The sequence below is a fragment of the Notolepis coatsorum genome (genome assembly GCF_963971535.1).
Source record: "Notolepis coatsorum genome assembly, chromosome: 13".
Classification (NCBI taxonomy): Eukaryota; Metazoa; Chordata; class Actinopteri; order Aulopiformes; family Paralepididae; genus Notolepis; species Notolepis coatsorum.
In genome coordinates this window covers 53,114,614-53,135,149 of record NC_140177.1, presented here as the reverse complement: position 1 = coordinate 53,135,149, position 20,536 = coordinate 53,114,614, and the positions used below count along the sequence as shown (strand labels likewise).

The following is a 20,536-nucleotide window of genomic DNA, read 5'->3' as shown; positions in this document are numbered from 1 at the left end:
AACAGTAAATAAAACTGTAAATATCCTAACCCAACCCCCTCCAATGTACAGTCATTTACCTAGTATGGTTTTGTCAATAGTCCAATGTACAATTTTGATTGTTTGTACAGTGTCCCCCCCCCCCCCCTCAATGTACAGTTTTGCTTGTATATACAGTGTGCCCCCCCCCCCCCAACCACCTCCAATGTAGATTACCCAGTATGGTTGTCAATATCCCAGTGTACCCAACCCCCCCCCACCCAACCTCCTCCAATGTACAGTTTCTACGTCAAATGTATATACTCCCTTTTCCTGACTCCTTCTGTATCACAAACAGTACTGTATTTGCAAATCTGGTATGTCATAAATGTATAGATGTAGCAGTACTGACTATCTATGTCATGTATGTCATATATGTCCTGATGAATTGAAAATGGGGGACCCTGATGTAAACAAGACGAAAGTCTTTCTCTGGTCTGCATCCCCTTAACAATTGTGTGTATTGAGCTGTACTGTATTGTACCCATTCTGCAATCTGTTAATAAAGTTTTCAATCAATCAATCAATCAACAGCAATCTCACATAGCCCCCCTTCTGACTGTCAAGGTGAGATAGTGTGTTGTGCAGTACTTGGGAGACCGCATCGTCAGTGGACCTGTTTGCCCTGTATGCAAACTGCAGTGGGTCCATGTTACTAGGGAGGGAGGCACAGATGTAATCCTTGACCAGCCTCTCAAAGCATTTCATGACCACAGGTGAGTGCCACCGGTCTGTAGTCATTGAGGCTTGTTGGGGAGGAGTTTTTGGGCACAGGAATTATGATTGACATTTTGAAGCAGGCAGGGACCACGGACTATATTGGATATATTGAATATGGATGTAAATACTGGGGCCAGCTGGTTTGCACAGGACTTAAGTATTCATCCTCTTATCCCATCTGGGCCAGCCGCTGTGTTCCGTCAATGAGAGAGTGTGTCTCCCCCAGTCTACGCCCCCCAGTGTGTCCTGTAGCGTGGCCTTTGAGCTCTCGGACAACTGCTTCACCTCTCGCGACACAACAGCCTCTCGGGCTCATTGTTTGTAGCTTGGTAAAAGAAATATGGCGTTGTGATCTGTTTTACCTAGCGGAGGCGCTGGTACTGCCTTATAGCCCTGTTTGAAAGGGGTGTAGCAGTGATCCAACGTGTTCCCCCCCTAGTTGTGCATTTGATGTGTTGGAAAAAGTTTGGCATAACATTTTTCAAGTTAGCCTTGTTGAAGTCACCGGCTACGATCATAGCCGCGTCCGGATGTTTGTTTTGGTGTTGATTCAAATAGTCCTGTACTAGTTCGGCCAGAGCTCTGGCGGTGTCGGCTTGCGGTGGAATGTAAACTGCAGTTGTTATGATGGCTGTGAATTCCCGGGGGAGATAGAACGGGCGATAAAGGATGGACAAATGTTCAAGGTCCGGCGAGCAGGAGCGGGAAATAATCTTCACCTCCTTGGGACTGCACCAGCCGTTGTTAGTGAGGAAGCAAACTCCACCAACGGACTTTCCTGACTCTTCAGTTTGGTCAGCTCGGAAAAACCGAGAAGGAATCCGACGGGATGATGTTTTGATCCGGTGTTGCTGGCTTCAACCATGTCTCCGTGAAACAGTATGTTGCAGTCTCTCGCATCTCGTTGGAATCGAATCCTTGCACGGAGATCGTCCATCTTATTCTCCAGCGAACGTACATTTGCCAACGGAATCTATGGGATCGCCGGCCGGTAAGCAGAACTTTTTTGCCTTATTCTGATTCCACTTCTCCGTCCTCTGTGCTTCCTCTTGATCCTGCCGCCTTTTCTATTGTCCTCTTTGTCTTTGTCCTTGTCCCGTCTGATCTCTGATGGCCAATCTTGTCGTTAAACTCTTCTTCCAGTCCGGAGTTTAAGTCCATGAGCGCCTGGCGGTCGTACAACGTCCATGCCAGCGTGGTTTTTATAAAAAAAAAGTATTAACAATAAACATAATAACTAAAAGTGCGCACAATCTTTGCGGATGAAGCATGTGTGAGATCAGTTCTCCTGTATGGTTCAGAAACGTGGGCAATGACAAAAAGGGTGATGGAGCTGCGATCGGAAGATGTTGTGGTATGTGGCCGGAGTCAGATGGCAGGACGGGAGGACCAGTGCCGAGGTGGATGAGATCTGTGGTGTCAGGGAAATTGATTTCAAGGTGAGATATGGACGTCTCAAGGTGGTTTGGACATGTGAGAAGATCGGAGGAGGGGGGGATGTTGAGAGGGGTGGATGAGATGATTGTGGGTGGGCAGAGGCCGAGAGGGAGACCGAAGCAGACGTGGAGGGGATGTGGAAAATTATATGAGGGATCTAGAGATACATGAAGACATGGCACAAAACCGTGCCCAGTGGCATGGAGTCATCGCCCCGTCCAACCTCACTAGTGGTAATTAAATCAGGTTAAATATTATCTGTGTTTATTGAGCTTATTGCAATAACGTTATACACCCACCCAATGCTTAATACTTATTGTTGTCCATCAAAAAAGTCAGTTACCATTTGTAATAATTAACATTACATTACCTCCACTCCGTCTGCACTGTTTGGGTCCTTGTAGCACAACTCAGTTTGTCACAATTTAAGTGTGTTTCTGTCTGTATCAAATAGTAATACCGGTAATTAATGTTCCTTTACCTCCACTTTGTCTGCACTGCAGCAGCTTTCTCTCTCCACTCATTGAACGGCAGATTTCTTAAGAAAATAATTTATTTTGGTGCAGTCAGGATGGGTCTGGTTAGGTATTTAGGTCCATGTAGCACAACAGTTTGCCACAACTTAAGCGTGTCAGTCCGTATCAATAGTTTATGAACGTTACACGAAATAGGAAACATGTTCACACAAGTTTTTATCTTTTAGATAACACTAGGGTAACTATGTTCCAATGCAACAAATGTTACTCCAGTCCTCGTTTGTTCTCCTGGTACACGCACACACACACACACACACACACACACACACACACACACACACACACACACACACACACACACACACACACACACACACACACACACGTGACATACATTGGACAACATACATTACTTGGTAAACAAATAAAGATAAGAGGGACATATTTTCACAGGACATTATGACATGAGAAATTTCAACAGATTTTGTATGTAAACAAAAAAAAATACGGTAATTACCGAATAATGGAAACCCTGTTGTTTACACTCCCGCCAGAGTTCTGATTGGTTAGGAGCTGTGCAAAGCAGAAGATTTGTGTGGGGGAAAATTAACACTTTTCCATGTTCTTTGTGTTCTCTCCGTCTCTCTAACACAGTGGACAATGTTGCTCTAGTGCCTGGCCCTGTGCTCTGTAACTGTTTGTTTTGAAGGGGGGGTGGGAAATAAATACTGTATGCTAGTCCAGTGCTTCTCAACCTTTTTACACCAAGTACCACTTGAGAGCGTAGCTGGCTCTCCAAGTATCACCATTTGACCGACGTTAAAATACAGTAACTATTCAGCTATGCACAGTTCACGCAGGAGGCAAATTTATTCCTAATAACATTATTTATTGTTAACTTTTGTCAGACACAGCCACAATGTACGAAAGGGGTACTAGAACTAGCAAACTCTAGAACTCTTCCACACAATTCTCATACAATGAAAGGGGCATTGAGAACATAATAACTAACACTCTCACATAGCAAGTGAGAAAATTAAGAACAACTGTACTTCATTCAAACACTCTGAATGAACACTCCATCTCTCTCTCACACACTCTCTCTCACACACACTCTCCCTCTCACACACACACTCTCCCTCTCACACACACGCTCTCGCTCTCTCTCTCTCTCTCTCTCTCTCTCTCTCTCTCTCTCTCTCTCTCACACACATGCACATAGTGTAACAGGCTTGGGATAAAACAGTTCAAACTAATAAATAAGTGTCTCTTTCTCTGTCTGGCTGTCAGATTATCTCTCTCTCCCCCACTGTGTCTCCCTCCATTTTTCTATCCCCCTCTTTCTCTCTCCCTCTATCTCCTTTCCCTTTCTCTCTCTCCTTCCCTTTCTCTCTCCCCCTCATTCTGTCTCACACACGCACACACACACACACTAGTTTTGCGCGGGCTGGTCCATAGTGGGCGAGTGCCTGCTGTCAACCGCGGTGGCGATCAAACAAAAATATGTTATTGTTTGCGGGTAATTTGCGGCCGGGTTACCGGTAGTTAAAATAAAAATGTTATTAGCATAATATCGCAGATATCCTGCATAAAATCCCAACTCTTTCCCGAGGGATCTTCTTCCAATCAAATAAAGTCTAATCCGACAGCAGTAACAACATAATGATGAATGAATAGTGATGTGGATGTAAATCAACAAAACACTTGTAGTCCATTTTAGAAGAAACGGAAGGCTTTGAGAAACGAGCCAGTCACTCGGTTCAGTCACTCTGTAATAGTGTGTGGCTACTTACCAGCTGTCGCTATGCGCTATTCAGTGCATCACGTTTTCTTGTGAAGAAATCTTCTGGTTAAAAAAATATTCTCCTCCACTATATTCTCATTCGAATATCTCCCGTTTTGAGCAACTTTTGCGACATCTCTCGGCTAGTCATCACTAGCTTGCTTGTAATGTTAGCTAATAGTGCACGTGCCACAGGTACTAGTGTCCGTCAGAAACATCAGACTCAGAAACAAACATTTATTTTGTTTCTAAATCTAAAAACAACCAAATAAATGTACAACTTATTTTAAACCCCAATTTCAATGATCTCAAGCTTATTTTCATTCGCTGTAGTATTATTATTTTGATTTTAAAGTTTGTTTTATTTAATTTGAGATTCCAGGGATCCTGCCGAGTACCACCAGCAGGGGGCCCAAGTACCACTAGTGGTACGCGTACCACAGGTTGAGAACCACTGTCAATGGAAAATGTTGATGGTTCCGTCATGGAGAATGTGGATGGCCGGTGTATTTAAATGTCATTTTGAGATTTCCTTTCCAAGGTTATCGAGCACTGATTTTTAAGGCTGATGAAAAGTGATTATGTACGAGGTAGTTACTGGTTATTATGGTTTCTGCTTAAAGGAGTGCGAAATGGAGACTGAGGAGGAGGTGGATATTTTGATGAGCAGTGACGTCTACTCTGCCACTCTGTCTACCAAGTCCATCAGCTTCTCCCGCAGTCAGATTGGCTGGCTCTTCAGAGAGGACAAGACCGTAAGCACCTTGTGAGATTTTAGATTTGGACAGAGAAAAAGCTCAGGGTTCCTACAGTCATATTTTTTTAAGTATGTTTTCCTGTCCTGGAAAGGTTTTGTGAAGTGATGCAAATTGTAAATGTTTTTGAAATGTCATGGAAATTGATATCTCCAAAAGAAACGCACGTGCACACATACACACACTGCCTCAAATAGTCACATTTCGACAATTTTTTGTTTGTTCTGTCTTAACCTGTTAACTGTTAAGCCATAGTCATTTTCAGACAATTTGCCTAAAGTACATACCCAAGTAAATGGAAGATTGCTCCACTTCTACAAGGACATTTGCATGTTCTTGGTGTATTCAGGGAATGTATTCCCAGTGTCAGAAATATTGTGTCTATGCTTGAGTAAATTGTCATGAACCAAAGGAGAATATAAATGATCATTATTATTTTTTTCCCATCTTTGACGGTGAATAACACCATGCTAACATTGACCAAAAGTGAAAGATTGCCACTGAGCTCATTCAACACCTTCTGGAGATCAAGTGTTACTATAAATGTAGGCAAATGAACAAAGGGCAGATGATTTACAGGGGTCTTTGTAGATACAGTACTGAATTTTGCCATCTGGACACATGCAATTTGAAATATGAATATAGAATATCAGGCCTATAAATTAACTTATTATGGCCATTAGATATAGATTTATTACCACCAGGCGCCCGGTACAGGGCAGCAAATACTGTGAATGAAATCGAACTGTAAGTAGTTCATTTTGTATAATGTCCATAGTTCCGCCATGGTATACCGGATTGACACAGTTTTTTCCTAGACGTTCACAGAAAGGTAAAGAAACCATATACGTTGTATTTTATGGCAATAACGTTGAGGTTTGTTTGACCCGTGAGATATAATCATGACATTCACGTCAATATTTGCAAGAAAAAAATTGTTGGCCGTTGTTTGTCTGCGGCTGAGCTGGGTAGTGTAGTTTTATGAAATGTAGACGTCCATCGAAAGCCCTGGGTCTCCTCTTTCTTAGGCCTACAACGATTTCATGACGGCTTCCTGTCAAATTGTCAGTTTTCCTGTGCAATGCACAGAGATTTTTATAAGCTCATATTTCGCTAATAACACTTAAAATTAGTAAATTATTTGTAAAATAATTTAATAAAAAGTAATTCATTTTGAGTTAATTTTCATAACGTGATAATTTGCTGTGTAATTAATTAATCTAATTAACGCGATAAACTGACAGCCCTACTTAAAATCATTGGTAAACAAATGTAGTGCTGAAAATATACACTTTGACTGCTGTTTTGGTCTTTACTCATTTGAAAAAGAAACGGACTATGATCTATTTGTGACATGAAATAAATCTCGGCCCGGGCTTAAGAGGTTAATGTGTGTTTTTATTTGATCTATTATGTCCTTATTTTATTTACTGTCAGTTATTTCATAACTTCTTTGTTTTATCTTATTGTCTTGTTTATTTAGGTGAGACATTTTTATAAACCTCTAGGTTTTTTTTTATCTCATCTGCACAATTGTTTCATATCCCAATTGATTGTTGCATGTTGCAGCCAAAACAACAAGGGACATTCATTCAATCTTCAAAAGAAAAAGTAAATTTTTTTTAACCGAGAAGCTCATTTTGATGACTGAAATTGCTCTATACATAATGGAGTGATTGCGGACAAGAATATATTTATAGACTATGTTTAGCAAAAATCTGTTGGAACCCTGAAAGCTGTACAAGCTGGAACTCAAACTGATGAGATGCAGTATTTCTCATACACAATGAGCCCAAGTTCAACAGTCCTATAAAGACGGTGCATAATAATATCTTGTGTTCTGTGTAGGAGAGGGTTGGGAATTTCCTGGCTGACTTCTATGCAGTGAATGGTCTGGTGCTGGAGTCTAGGAAACGGCGAGAGCATCTGAGTGAGGAGGACATCCTGAGGAACAAGGCCATCATGGAGAGCCTGAGCAAAGGGGGCAACATCAGTGAGCAGAACTTTGAGGTGAACGAAATATCATATATATTTACCTTTACATTTAGCTGACGCTTTTATCCAAAGCGACTTACAAGTTCTGTACGACAAGTCATCAGGAAGGGCACAACTCTATCAGCTGAGTAACAATGTTCATCAAAGTGTTGAGTGCTACAGTGTAGGCTAGTTTATTAGGACAAGTGCATGACAGTATATATACTGTATGTTCTATTGTTTCTATTTATATATATACATTGAAAAGATTTCATATCGTATTGTAATTTGTACTGGAAAACAATACTGTCAAATACTGTTATACCATCAAAACTAAGAACTAAGAGAGTATGTGTTAGGGTGTAATGGTACAAGTATTCATACCAAACCGTTCGGTACAGGACGTTTGGTCCTAGCAGCTGAATTTAGCATTTAGCACAGACCAGCCTCGCGGAGCCATCCTAGCAGCTGAATTTAGCACAGACCAGCCTCGTCAGTATGGCGAATGCAAATGACTAGCTTGAGGACCCTCCCATATTCTTCAGGTCTGCTGTTTGTTTGGGAACATTATGTTTCCCAGTGAAATATAGTAGCAGTGGGCAAAGGCAAGTGGACGAAGACAGCGTGCCGTCGTTGTTCAACTGAAATCAAGTATGTCACTGGCAGTACGTCAAACATGATTTGAAGCGGCATCATCCAAATGTGGATATCACTGGTACAAGGAAAAAACTTGAGTACAGTGCAAACGCAGCTCCCCATAGCATTTAAGCAGCTTCTCCCTGCTAATTCAGACCAGGCAAAAGGAATAACAAATGCCTGCAACAGATCTGCGACCCTACTGAGTTGTAGAGAATGTCTGTTTTAAACATGTGCTGAACGTGATTGAGCTATGCTACAAAGTTCCCTCTCATTCACATTTCAGCCAGCAGGTCATACCAGCTCTTTATAAACAAACGCATGATGTAGTTGTTCATGACTTATCCAAGGCATCAGGTGTTGCTCTCACCACCCATGGGTGGACGTCTAGGGCTTCTGAGAGCTATTTAACATTTAACATATTTGACTGCCCACTTCATCACCCTCCCCGAGTGGAACATGAAAAGTCACATTCTGCAAACTTTATGAACAGCACACGAGCACACTCCAGAGGAGCTGAAGGAGGCTGTGTCAGAATGGAAGTTGCAGAGCCCCGGGGGTACAATTCCTGCCACAACAGACTATGCTAGAAATATTGTGAATGCAGTCAGTGAAGCTGGACTGGCCCCCAAATTGAATTCAATTGAAAATCTATTTTATGTTCAGCATTATTATTACCAAAAATATACCGAACCGTGACTTAAAAACTGTGGTATGTACAGAACCGTGACTTCTGTGTCGGTTCAGCGCGGGGGGGAGTAATGTAAAACATAAAATTGATTTCCAATTGCATCCAATTTGGGGGCCAGTCCAGCTTCACTGACTGCATTCACAATATTTCTAGCATTGTCTGTTGTGGCAGGAATTGTACCCCCGGGCCTCTGCAACTTCCATTCTGACACAGCCTCCTTCAGCTCCTCTGGAGTGTGCTTGTGTGCTGTTCATAAATGCAGCGAGTTTGCAGAATGTGATTTTTTTTTTGTATCTACTTTTTCTCCCATTTTCTATATTTTCTCCCATCCCAATTTCGTATCATCCAATTCAACCCTCCCCTGTCACGGACGCTGTTTCTTGCCTCCCACAAGCCGGCTGCAATGTGGACTAAGTCATACATAGCACAAGTCCCCTCCGGTACTTGAGGTAACAGCAGTCGCATCTTTTGACCTGCGCAGCTCGATCTCTCAGTGGCGAGGAGTAACGCGTGGGAGGCTCACGCTGCCCCCGACACTTCCTGATTCTACTGCGCAGGCACACCAACCGACCTGTAGGAGTCGCTGTCCACAACGCCCGATCCCCACCCATCAGTTTCCCACCCCCTAATACGGCCAATGTGTATTAGTACGGACGACCAGCTAAACTGAAAGCAAATGTGGAGCGCTGGGCTCGAACTGACGAGCCCAGCGTCTCCAGCATTTCGTGGCGAGCGCCTTGCCCACTACGCCACGTAGCCGCCCCCAGAATGTGACTTAATGTTCCACTCGGGGGTGATGAAGTGAGCAGTCACTGTTAAATAGCGGTAGCCCTAGACGTCCACCCATGGGTGGTGAGAGCAACACCTGATGCCTTGGATAAGTCATGAACAACTACAGCTTGTGTTTGTTTATAAAGAGTTGGTATGACCTGCTGGCTGAAATGTGAATGAGAGGGAAGTTTGTAGCGGAGCTCAATCATGTTCGCAATATAATTAAAAATAATTGGAGCTTGATCCAATGCGATGAGGCCCTGTCTAACATATTCCCTGACCCGCCCCTCTGTACATTTAGGAGAGCTCCCAATCTCGGAGATAAATTAGTACGAAGCCATCTACCGGCAGATGTCAAATCTACATGGTTACCAAAGCCTCCTATAGGAACGTATAGATGTGGTCACTGCAAACAATGTGATGTGGTGATAAGATCAAAAGGTTTTTCCCACCCAGTTACAAAACAGACATATACTTCTAACAGCTTTATTAATTGTCAAACGACACATGTTATTTATATACTGTCTTGTTCCAAATGTGACTCTTTTTATGTTGGTCGTACGAAACGCCGCCTACTTGGATCGACTGGCAGATCATAAATATGCTATCAAAACTAACAACATGGATTATGCAATGGCTAAACATATTCATGAAGTTCACCATAGTACCTCTGCTTTATTTACAGCTATCGGAATTGACAGTGTTCCACTCACGTCTAGAGGAGGTAATAGACAAAGAATTCTGAACCAGAAAGAAAGTCGCTGGATCGATAGACTACAGGCCACCTCACTCCCAGGTTTAAATGATTCCATAGACATGGTATCATTTTTATAGGCCAGTAGATCAATTTATTTATTTATACATTGTTATTTATTGTATTTTGATAGACTACAGGCCACCTCTTTGCAGGTTTAAATGACTTTACGGACATACTGTCACTTTTATAGGCTAAGTACCGGTAGATTACATTATAGTATTATTATTCTTTGTCTTGCATTACTCAATGCTCTTACAATGTTGTTTTTTGATAATTGTTGGTAATTGTTTATATTATTATTGATCTATTCTATGTTTGTTTTGACTCATTTCTTTATGTTGTTATAATATTTTGAGTTTGTGTGTATGTATATATACTTATATAATATACAAATTTGTGTTTCTATTTAGTATTATTGTATATTTCTTCAACTCAAGTTGAGAATGTTGCTTTGCCTTCATTTAATTGGGACCAGCTGTCCCCTATTGTAATAAGTCACTCCCTGAGTTATGTTTTTTCCTTTTTTCCTCTATTTAGTCACAGTATTGTTTTTGTCACAGCAACACCCTGAAGAAGGCCATGTAGGCCGAAACATGTCGGACTTTTAAAAAAGATTTTTCTGAATAATGTAAGCCACTAAATAAAGGCTTTTTAAAAATTGTAGAGCTGCCTTGGATCTCAACCTTTCTTTTATAAGCGAATCCTACCCCGGATTTAATCCAAAGAGCACCTACCTGAAACAAAATAAGAACGCTGAAGCCCTCTCCATATCCTCTGTTTTGTTCATGTTCAGCATATCTTTAAAACCAGCGTTCTCTACAACCGAGTACAGTAGCAGATCCATTGCGGGGGGGGGGGGGGGGGTTATGGTGTTTGTTATTCCTTTCGCCTCATCTGATTTAGCAGGGAGAAGCTGCTTATATGCTATGGGGAGCTGCGATGGCACTGCACTCTGTGTTTTCCTTGTACCAGTGATATCTACATTTGGATGATGTTTCAAATGAGTAATCATGTTTGACATACTGTCAGTGACATACCTGATTGAAATGCTAGGATGGCTCTGACAATATTCAGCTCTTTATGAAAGTTATGTCACCGGGGGAACTCAGGATTTGTGAATCTAAGTTCTGCACACAATTTAAGTTCCGTTCTGCACTTGTGTGGTTAACCTCTTAAAGCTGGACTATTAATTAGGTTCATACGCACACCGAACCGAACGGCCTGTACCAAACGGTTCGGTACGAATACGTGTACTTTTGCATGGATCCATGATGTTATACCGTTGGGTATACCTAGTGGGAGATGCAGAGGTGGAGGGTTGAAGTGGATTGGGAGCTTTGAAGGGATTTCATCTCTTCACGTTGACATTTCACTGCCACTGTGGCACCGTTATGATTAGGTCTAGACCCATATGACATTTTTTATACGCTATGAAAAATAGATATTATCATGAAAATATCCTTCCATTTTATCATTTGGAAAGAATCTGTAAAGATGGAACTAAAAGCACATTATTTCCGTCAGCCATATATCACATTAAGAATAATGATGGATATCAACATGTCTGTCAGAAAAGATGGATACATATATCTGTATGTTTCATTAGAACAAAAACATGGAACACACCACAGGGCTGTGCAGTTATTCTGTTATCGTTGTGAAGAGCCCTATCGGTGACATTACTGTTATCAGTGGCAGTGGCGCTATTGCTGCTTACGTTATATCTGTAAAAGGCCATTATCGGCTGACTGATGTTTCTGATATGATAACTGTTAGATGGTCCCATGATGATGATGATGATGATGATGATGATGATGATGATATTTCCTTTCCTCAGCCTATGAGAAGACAGTCCCTCACAGCCCCAGCGCCCAGCACTATATCCTGGGAGGAGTACATCACTGCAGAGCAGGGAAAGTAGGTCTTCCTTTACCCTCAACTAATTCTAAGTCTTGATCTTCTTTTACCATTTTATACCAGTCTCTTGACTCATTATGAGGTCATTGGGAGTAGTTTATTGAGAGAAGTCATGAGGATGAGAAAGATGTGTGTTTTTCTGTCTTTCCTCCTCCATCCAGGCCACCTCATCTCGGGAGAGAGCTGGTGTGCAAGGAAAGCAAGAAGAACTTCAAAGCAACTGTAGCCATGAGCCAAGACTTCCCTCTGGGCATTGAGTCGTAAGCACATCACCTCTACCATATATCTATTCTACAAATCTCTTGGCTCCGACTGATCTTTGAAAAGGGGGAGTGAAAAGATTAACCAGTTCAAAAGAGAGAGGGAATTGGGGCCAGTGCCTTTGATATGGCTGCACAGATTCAACACTTTTAGTGCCGGGCTTTCTGCTAGGAGGTTTTGGTGGGATTTTAGCTTGTAGGACAAATGGGGAAAGTTCTAGCCATATGTTATGGTCCAAAATGAACTTAAGAAAACCCTAGTATTATAGGCTATATGTTAGAGAATGGCCATTTGGGTGTACAGACTTAAGAAAACATCTTTTGTCCGATACGGATCCACAATCATTCCCTCTAATATTTTACTAATGTATATATTTTTATTAAAAAAATAAAAAAATAAATAAAAATAAACCTTACCAACTAGTTAGCCAACTTCACACGTTGATCTATCTCCTATATATATATAAAAACTCATTGTAATCCTCACTTCCGTTGCCTCTAATAGAGTGTTGGTATTTGACTGTCTCTACCTAAAACAAATAGATAAGAGTCAGCTTTAATTTGAGGGTATTTACATCCAAATCAGGTGTAGGAATAACAATGTCTATATGTGCCTCCATTTTTAACTATTTTCTGTTTCAAAATCCAACCGTTGAGCCCCAAAAACGAGTTTTCTGGTTTTTAGATCCTTTTTTTTTCAATTTCCCCATTCTAAACACTCACAAGGACCTGCCTGTGTCTCCCTGACACCGCTGCCTACGTTATAATTGCAATGATGATCGAATCCTGACATGTTGCAGTATCGCCTACCTTTTGAACTGGGTCTCTAAGGTGTCTTTCAGTGCCTTGCTACCTCCGGCTGCAGGAATCCCTTCTCCCTCAAAGTGAAGTCAGCACACATCTGTCGCCGATTTGCTTGCCTGAAACCTATTGTTTCCCGTATTATAGCCAGACCCAATGCACACGAGTAATGGTGATCGCGATGGAACCACATGGATTATTCATTTTGGAGTACCTTCTGACTAAGGTAAGGTCTATTTTACCGAACCTAAAACATGCTTTTGTATTGATCACAGCATCGTATTTTACCGGACCTAAAACATGCTTTTGGTAACGATCGCAACTTTGTAAAACTTTGAGATGCCCCAAACACTGACAATGACACCCAATGTTTCTATGTGACCCTTAAATTCTTTTTTATTTTAATAAAATGTATCAAAGGGTCGGTTGTGACACAGTTGTGCTCTGGATTAAAAATAAGTAAGGGATAATGTATAGCTACGAGGTCATTGTCGCAAAATAATTGACCGACACAGAGTTTAAAATACAGAGGCGCCTCGCCGAGGTGTTTTAAACGTCAGTGAAGGTCAATTATTTTGCGACAATGATCGAGTATAGCTATACATTATCCCGCTTATTACATGGCTAACTTACTAACAATATACCTAATTCATTTTACATCGACAAGACGAGATCAAATGCAGACGCAGTTCTGTTCTGTCGCTCCCACTGTCATCGTCACACACACTCCGCTGTCAGTGCAGCCGGCAGGTGTGTCTGATTGGCTGCACTGATGCAGTGTGTCAGTGGGCTTGATTGCGAACAGCTGCGCACAGCGGTCATTATTGTTCGGCAGAGGTCCGTTATCGAGTAATAACGGACCTCTGACGAGCGCTATTGACCAATCACAAGCAAGCATTTCGGCGAATGTGAAAACGCCATGTAATAAACATGTATAATGGACCTAGTAACAGTTGTGATTGAAGGATCAAGAGATGGGTCCATTGAGGTAAAAACTAGTGCTGTCAAAATTAACGCTTTAACTTTGGAGATTAATTGAAATTATATAATGCGTTACAAAAAATTTAACTCCGTTAACGCAGTTTTGTTTACTTCCTGTCGCGGCTGACCCATAACGTGTGCAGCCAAACTAGATAAAGCAAGCCGCCTGGTTAGAGGACAGTCACTGGCGTGAAGATGGACAAAGGCAGACTTTTAGGCGGAAAGTTTCAGAAATGTAAATTAATTTGCGCACTTTGCAAAGCCGTATTCAACTACCATAGAAGTCTTTGGCCTATCATCTCAAAGCAAAACACCTCCACGGGGCCTTGCTAATCTACGCTGCTGGAGTGTGGTGCTCGTGGTCGGATAACTAAACCTGTAAGTGGACTCTGCAGTCATTTGCGTTAACTGTGAGTAAAACAGAGTGACACTACGCTGAGGCATGCGCTGACCATTTTCTGGAGGTTGCAAATGTATGGGAAATCATGTGTTCTCACTCCCTCTCCCCCTGTTCTGTGTGTGTTTTCTGACATGAAGATGGAACACATTTTTGTTGTTAACACTATGATCGCCGGGGACGAGTTAAGACGTCATTCCTAGCCATGCTCATTCTGCCAAAGACGGCGTAACTCGTCTGATGTCAATATTTCAAAAATCTGTGATCGAAATCATATTTCCCCTCCGGAGCCCTGAGACACACTGCAAAGCTCCACTCAACTCTCTAGCGGTTCAAGAGCGCCATCTGGTGGCCGATCGCCAACCGGAAATGAGCCTTTGAACCGGAAGTGCTCATCCATATGTGGTCCGGGCACTCGCTATCGTTAGAGAGACTCCGTCTTGACACAGTGAACATCGATCGGTGCAAATAACTCGAAAAAACAACATGATTTGGACGTATATACTATTATACAACCTGGAAATGGATCGGGCATTTCTCCATCCCATAATAGAAAAAATTCTGTTCCACGCTCATCTGCCAGCGGCGCGAGGAAGCCACGGTAAGATTCAGCGTTATATTCTAACGTGTTCCATATAGACTGCTATGATGAACATATGACCCACTCTGGATGAATCATCTAACGCTGCCCACGGAATTATAAACGATCCCCCGCCCATCCGGTCATCATCAGATGACACGTAGTAACTTCTAGAACCACGTCCAGTTGAAATTTTTTATCTCGCGCCGATTGCTATCAAACTGTATTTCATCATCAATATAATGCATTTGGAGCTATAAATCAAGTTCTGGAGAAAGCTGCAGAAAATGATAAAAACATACTTATACTTTAGACCATATTTTAGTATGAATATGTGAATGAAAAAGTTTAACGTTGCTACACCCTGAACAATACATATAGGACATTGAATGGGCCATAATAATGGCAATTTAGCAATAGAATTTAAAAAGTTATAGCCCTGCAAAGAAGGGGAACTTCTCCATAGACAAATAGAGCTGGCGAGGGATGGTAAATTATGAATTTAACCCATGGCGATCAAAGTGTTAATATGATTTATATTACTGGTAGTTCATACAAGACATTATCGTCCTCTAAACCAATCTGCACGTTAACATAGGCCTGGGTTGTTTTTATTTCTGTTAGTGCCGCGGATATAAGAAAGAGGTCATTAACACTTTCAGTGCCAGCCATTAACATTATCCATTATCCCCTACTTTCCCTCATCCCCTCTTCCCCCTCCCCCCCTACTTTCCTTGCCCTATTTTTTGTCCTGATTGTAAAGCGACCTTGGGTTCTATGAAAGGCGCTATATAAATTTGATTTATTATTATTATTATTATTAACACTTTCAGTGCCCAGCAGGGGGCGCACGATTTAGTGCTTGAATGCCCAGCATCCACTTCAATGTTAGCGTTAATATCGCCTAATCTATGTTTTAAATTATGGCTATGTGTCTAATCTGCCCGTCACTTATAAATGACTCATTTTCCAGTCAATATTGTCGAAGCGGATTGTTTTTTTATCGGTTCATTTCCGTTTTATAGTATCTTGAAAAGCCCTCGTTTTCAAGGAAAATAAAAATATTCCATAATAAACGGAATATTCTAGAATACACAAAAAACATTCTCATTTTTCGGCCTATTTATGAATCGTTTTCAAATAAACGCTAGATTATCGATAGTATATGTGTACGTATGCACGCTATATAGGTGATCTGATATCTGCTCTGATATATTTCCTGATCGCTCGCACAGCCAAACAGCCATATCAAACATAGGGGAAAAGCTTATATCTCCGTGAAAACGGGTCTGATTATCCTAAGACTGGTAAAATAGATTCCTTACCTGAGATCAGATGGTATCCAAAAAGATTATTCCAATTCCTGATCGCCATTCCAAAAATCGATCCTTTTATTGATCCACCGCTACATACTGTAAAGACATATTACACGCTATTCTGAGGCTCCACAATGACTGACTGGGATCATCTCCGGTTACATGCGTGAGAAGTAAAATGTGGATTCCGGAGTTTTTTTTTCTCATCCATTTTCATTGAGTCCATTCCAAAAGGGTGCATTACCATCTGGGAGACGATAGGGGGTGCTTTTTTCACATCTGAGCTCCTGATGAGGCTGGTTTCCCAACGGTAGACTCGGTTGATGAAATATGAATTCAGATCACTAATAAAAAAAAAAATCACGCTAATTATCGTGCTGGGCATTCAGGGGGCGGGCTGTTAACATGTGTTATGTCGTGGCGGGCATTCAAAGTGTTAACATGGTAAAGCATGGTTAAATGCCACCACCCACTTCAATGATAGTGTTGTGAACACATAATCTCTGTCTTAAATTATGGCTATGTGTCTAATCTGCCCGTTGTTTATCAATTACTTGTTTGCAGTCAACATTGTCGAAACGGATTGTTTTTTAATCGCTTCATCTCCGTTTTATAGCATTTTGAAAATCCCTCGTTTTCAAGGAAAATATAAAGATTCCGTGATAAAAGGCATTTACTGGAATATTCTGGCATACACAAACAAACACGTTGTAATTTTTCGGCCTATTTATGAATCGTTTTCAAATAAACGCTAGATTATCGATAGTATATGTGTACTTATGCATGCTATAGAGGCGATCTGAAAAATCGATTCTCTCATTTCCTCATCAGCGATCACAGCCACACACACACACGCATAGGGCAAACGCTGATATATAGGTGAAAATAGCTCTGATTATCCTAAGACTGGTCAAATAAATTCCTTACCTCAGATCAGATCCAAAAAGATTATTCCAATTCCTGATCGCCATTCCAAATATCAATCACGCTTATTTATTACAGTGTTGGGTACTGTAAATACATAATCCATGCGTTTTCCGGGCCGGCGGTCACAATGGATTCTTCAGTTGGCCTTGACGGAAAAGTAAAATGAGGAAACTGGCCCCCCCCCCCCCTCCCTTCGTCAGTCTAAAGCAGTGGTGCCCAACCAGTCGATCGCAATCGACAGGTAGATCGCGGGCTGATTTCAAGTAGATCTCGATTAATAAAATTAGATTATATAAAAAAATAATAATAATAAAAAATCTTTTTTTGCAAAATCAACTCTGCCTCTCCTTGGGGAACTCCAACATTTTGGGAAATTAGCTTATTTAACATCTTCCCTGGAGTTAGACAAGAAGATACATACCTTTTTTGTCTCTGTGCGTGCATTTAGCTTTGGGAATAGACGCTCCGTTAGCATAGCTTAGCTTCATCACTGGAAGTGAGGCAGATCCGTAGCCTTACAGTGCCTTACAGTGTATTGCAAGGTCTGACCAAACTTGATATGCATGACCTTGGTGGGCTCTAGGTCAACTCCTGAAAAGGGGGTCAATGTCAGACTTTGCAATCAAAAGTTAGGGGGCTAATAACCCTTGCCATAATTTCAGTGCGCCCCCTAACTTTTGATTGCAAGGTCTGACATTGACCCCCTTTTCAGGAGTTGACCTAGAGCCCACCAAGGTCATGCATATCAAATTTGGTCAATGTCAGACCTTACAATACACTGTAAGGCACTGTAAGGCTACGGATCTGCCTCACTTACAGTGATGAAGCTAAGCTATGCTAACGGAGCGTCTATTCCCAAAGCTAAATGCACGCACAGAGACAAAAAAGGTATGTATCTTCTTGTCTAACTCCAGGGAAGATGTTAAATAAGCTAATTTCCCAAAATGTTGGAGTTCCCCTTTAACTACATACAACAAGCAATGCTGTTTGTTATTTAAGATGAGGTCGGACTCGGCACTGACGGATTTGTGTTCATTATGCTGCTTTTATAAAGCCTCAAATGACTGCTTACAATATACAATTTTGGCTGGTAGCTCTCGGCTAGGTGGTAAATTAAAAAGTAGATCTTGGTTCAAAAACGGTTGGGCACCCCTGGTCTAAAGTAATGGGGTGCAGTTACACAGGGAGAGACGATAGGGGGCGGTATCTTCCCAATTGAGCTCAGAGAGAGTCTGCAACACTAACCTGAGGCTCGATTGATGAAATATGAATTCAAATCGCCAAAAAATATATATACGACAAACAACCGCTATATAGCGTTGGCGGGCACTCACCGGTCGGCATGAACTAACGACAAAATGCGTGGCTGGCACCCAAAGTGTTAAAGCTGAGTCAATGTTGATGGTTTTGTTGTTTGTTGAGAGTGAAAGCACATCTGTCTTTGAGAGAGAGGAGCAGGGTTGAGAGGTGAGAGATAGAGAGAGGAGAGGCGTCATATATTAAATATGGATCAGTGTGTAATATGGTTTTGTCTTGAACATTTGTATTTCACAGGAGAGAAACTGTATTCAAAGATCAAAGAAAGCTATTAGTATTTGAATCTAAATATACTTTCTTTGTGTTGATTCTACATTAATTCCATGATTTTACTCAAGTAAGTAAAATATCTGTTACAATTTCCGGTCTTAAGTAGAAAAATGCTATTTTTAATCTAGATTAATTACAGAAAATTGTGAGATTAATGAGTTAATTTCTTTTAATCTATTGACAGCACTTTTAAAAACCCATGCCTTCATGTCTGCCCTTCTTTTGGATGAGTGGTTCTAGTTTGATTATTTGTTTGTTTATTAAAGCAAACTTAGTCTTCCTGGGGTCCCTGGGGTACATTTGTGTCTAAACATAGATAAACACATGCAGCTGCCCACTCCTGCTTTCCTCTCTGTGATGTTGATCTACTGTAACCTTTACTGTCATCTTTGACATGTGTTGGGACCTAAAGGATAGACTACTACAACTGGAGATGCACCAATATACCGATGCTGGTACTGGATATCAGTCCTGATACCAGGCTAAACAGGGTTTCAGAGCATTTCCACTAGGGGTGTAAAGGTACATGTATCCGTACCAAACCGTTTCAGTGTGTACCGTACCGTACCGAACGGCTGTGTACCGAACGAATACAACGGTATGTTAACCACTAACGGCCGCCCATGGGGGCTGTTTTTTTCACAATCTAATATTATTTTTAATTTTTACAAGTCGATTATTAATTTCAATATAGAATATTCGTTGACAGCCCTACAAGTACAATTAGTTACTGCACACTACATCACCCCTGAGTGGAACATGGAAAGCCCCCCCACTGTAACGAAAACCCGTACCGAACCCTGACTTCAAAACCGAGGTACGTACCGTACCGTGTTTTTTGTGTACCGTTACACCCCTAATTTCCACAATACTAAAATCTGGATACCAAGAAATGTGTAACATGCCATGAATGAAAACGAAATGACTGCATTTTTGACACATGCATGCATGTTGGATCTCTAATGGAGAAACAATTGATCTCAAATTGTTATCCGGTATCGGCTGATACTTAAACTTTAGGTTGGTATTTTAGGTAGCAGTGGTATCGAAAGGTTATCCTATAACCTAGTTATATGAATACTGGCTGAGCGTCTCGCTCTTCGCCATTATGAGATATCTCTCACCTGTGCTCACGAACAAACAATTGCACTCCATGCACGTGACCAGGCAACGCCCCCGCGTCCTGCTATATGACGCCGGACATGGTCACACTCTACCTTCCTCAGAAAAAGTTTCCAACACTGAAAACCCAACCAAGGGACCTCAGGGCGCTAAGAGCGAGACGCTCAGCCAGTATTCATATAACTAGGTTATAGGATAACCTTTCGTTATATTATCATACTGGCCATCGCGTCTCGCTCTTCGCCATTATGAGATATGGGGCAGAGCAGACGCGTGGCCCGACAAGTGTACCCCCTGAGGGCCCGTAAGCCCCAACCAGGGAGGAGGGGAGTCCCGTCCACCCGCCCGTCCTAACGAAGGCGGGGAGGCAGTCAACTCCACCAACGTGCGAAAAAGGGGGAACCAGAGACTAGGGGTGGACGGTATAAACGGTATACGGTATAAACGGTATTAATTTGCTCTACGGTATGGATTTTGACTATACCGTGTAACCGGTAGAGCAGCTCTAAAATAGCAATGACGTCATGTAACCACAGCGTGACTATTTCAATCGCATTTGCCCCTAAAAATAGATAGAATTAGTCATAGATAATAGATATGTGCAAACTGGAAAAAGTTATTTAGGAGGCT

General features: G+C 41.6%; 1 protein-coding gene across 1 annotated transcript in view; it reads left to right on the top strand.

Moving 5' to 3' along the window:
- LOC311239586 (ankyrin repeat domain-containing protein 13C-like) overlaps positions 1-20,536 on the top strand; it is a 68,372-nt gene that overhangs the window by 37,645 nt on the left and 10,191 nt on the right. Inside the window, exons 8-11 of the mRNA XM_084327953.1 lie at positions 5,058-5,189; positions 7,038-7,199; positions 11,856-11,935; positions 12,097-12,195. Coding sequence (XP_084184079.1) covers positions 5,058-5,189; positions 7,038-7,199; positions 11,856-11,935; positions 12,097-12,195 — 473 coding nt within the window. The remainder of the gene's footprint in view (positions 1-5,057; positions 5,190-7,037; positions 7,200-11,855; positions 11,936-12,096; positions 12,196-20,536) is intronic.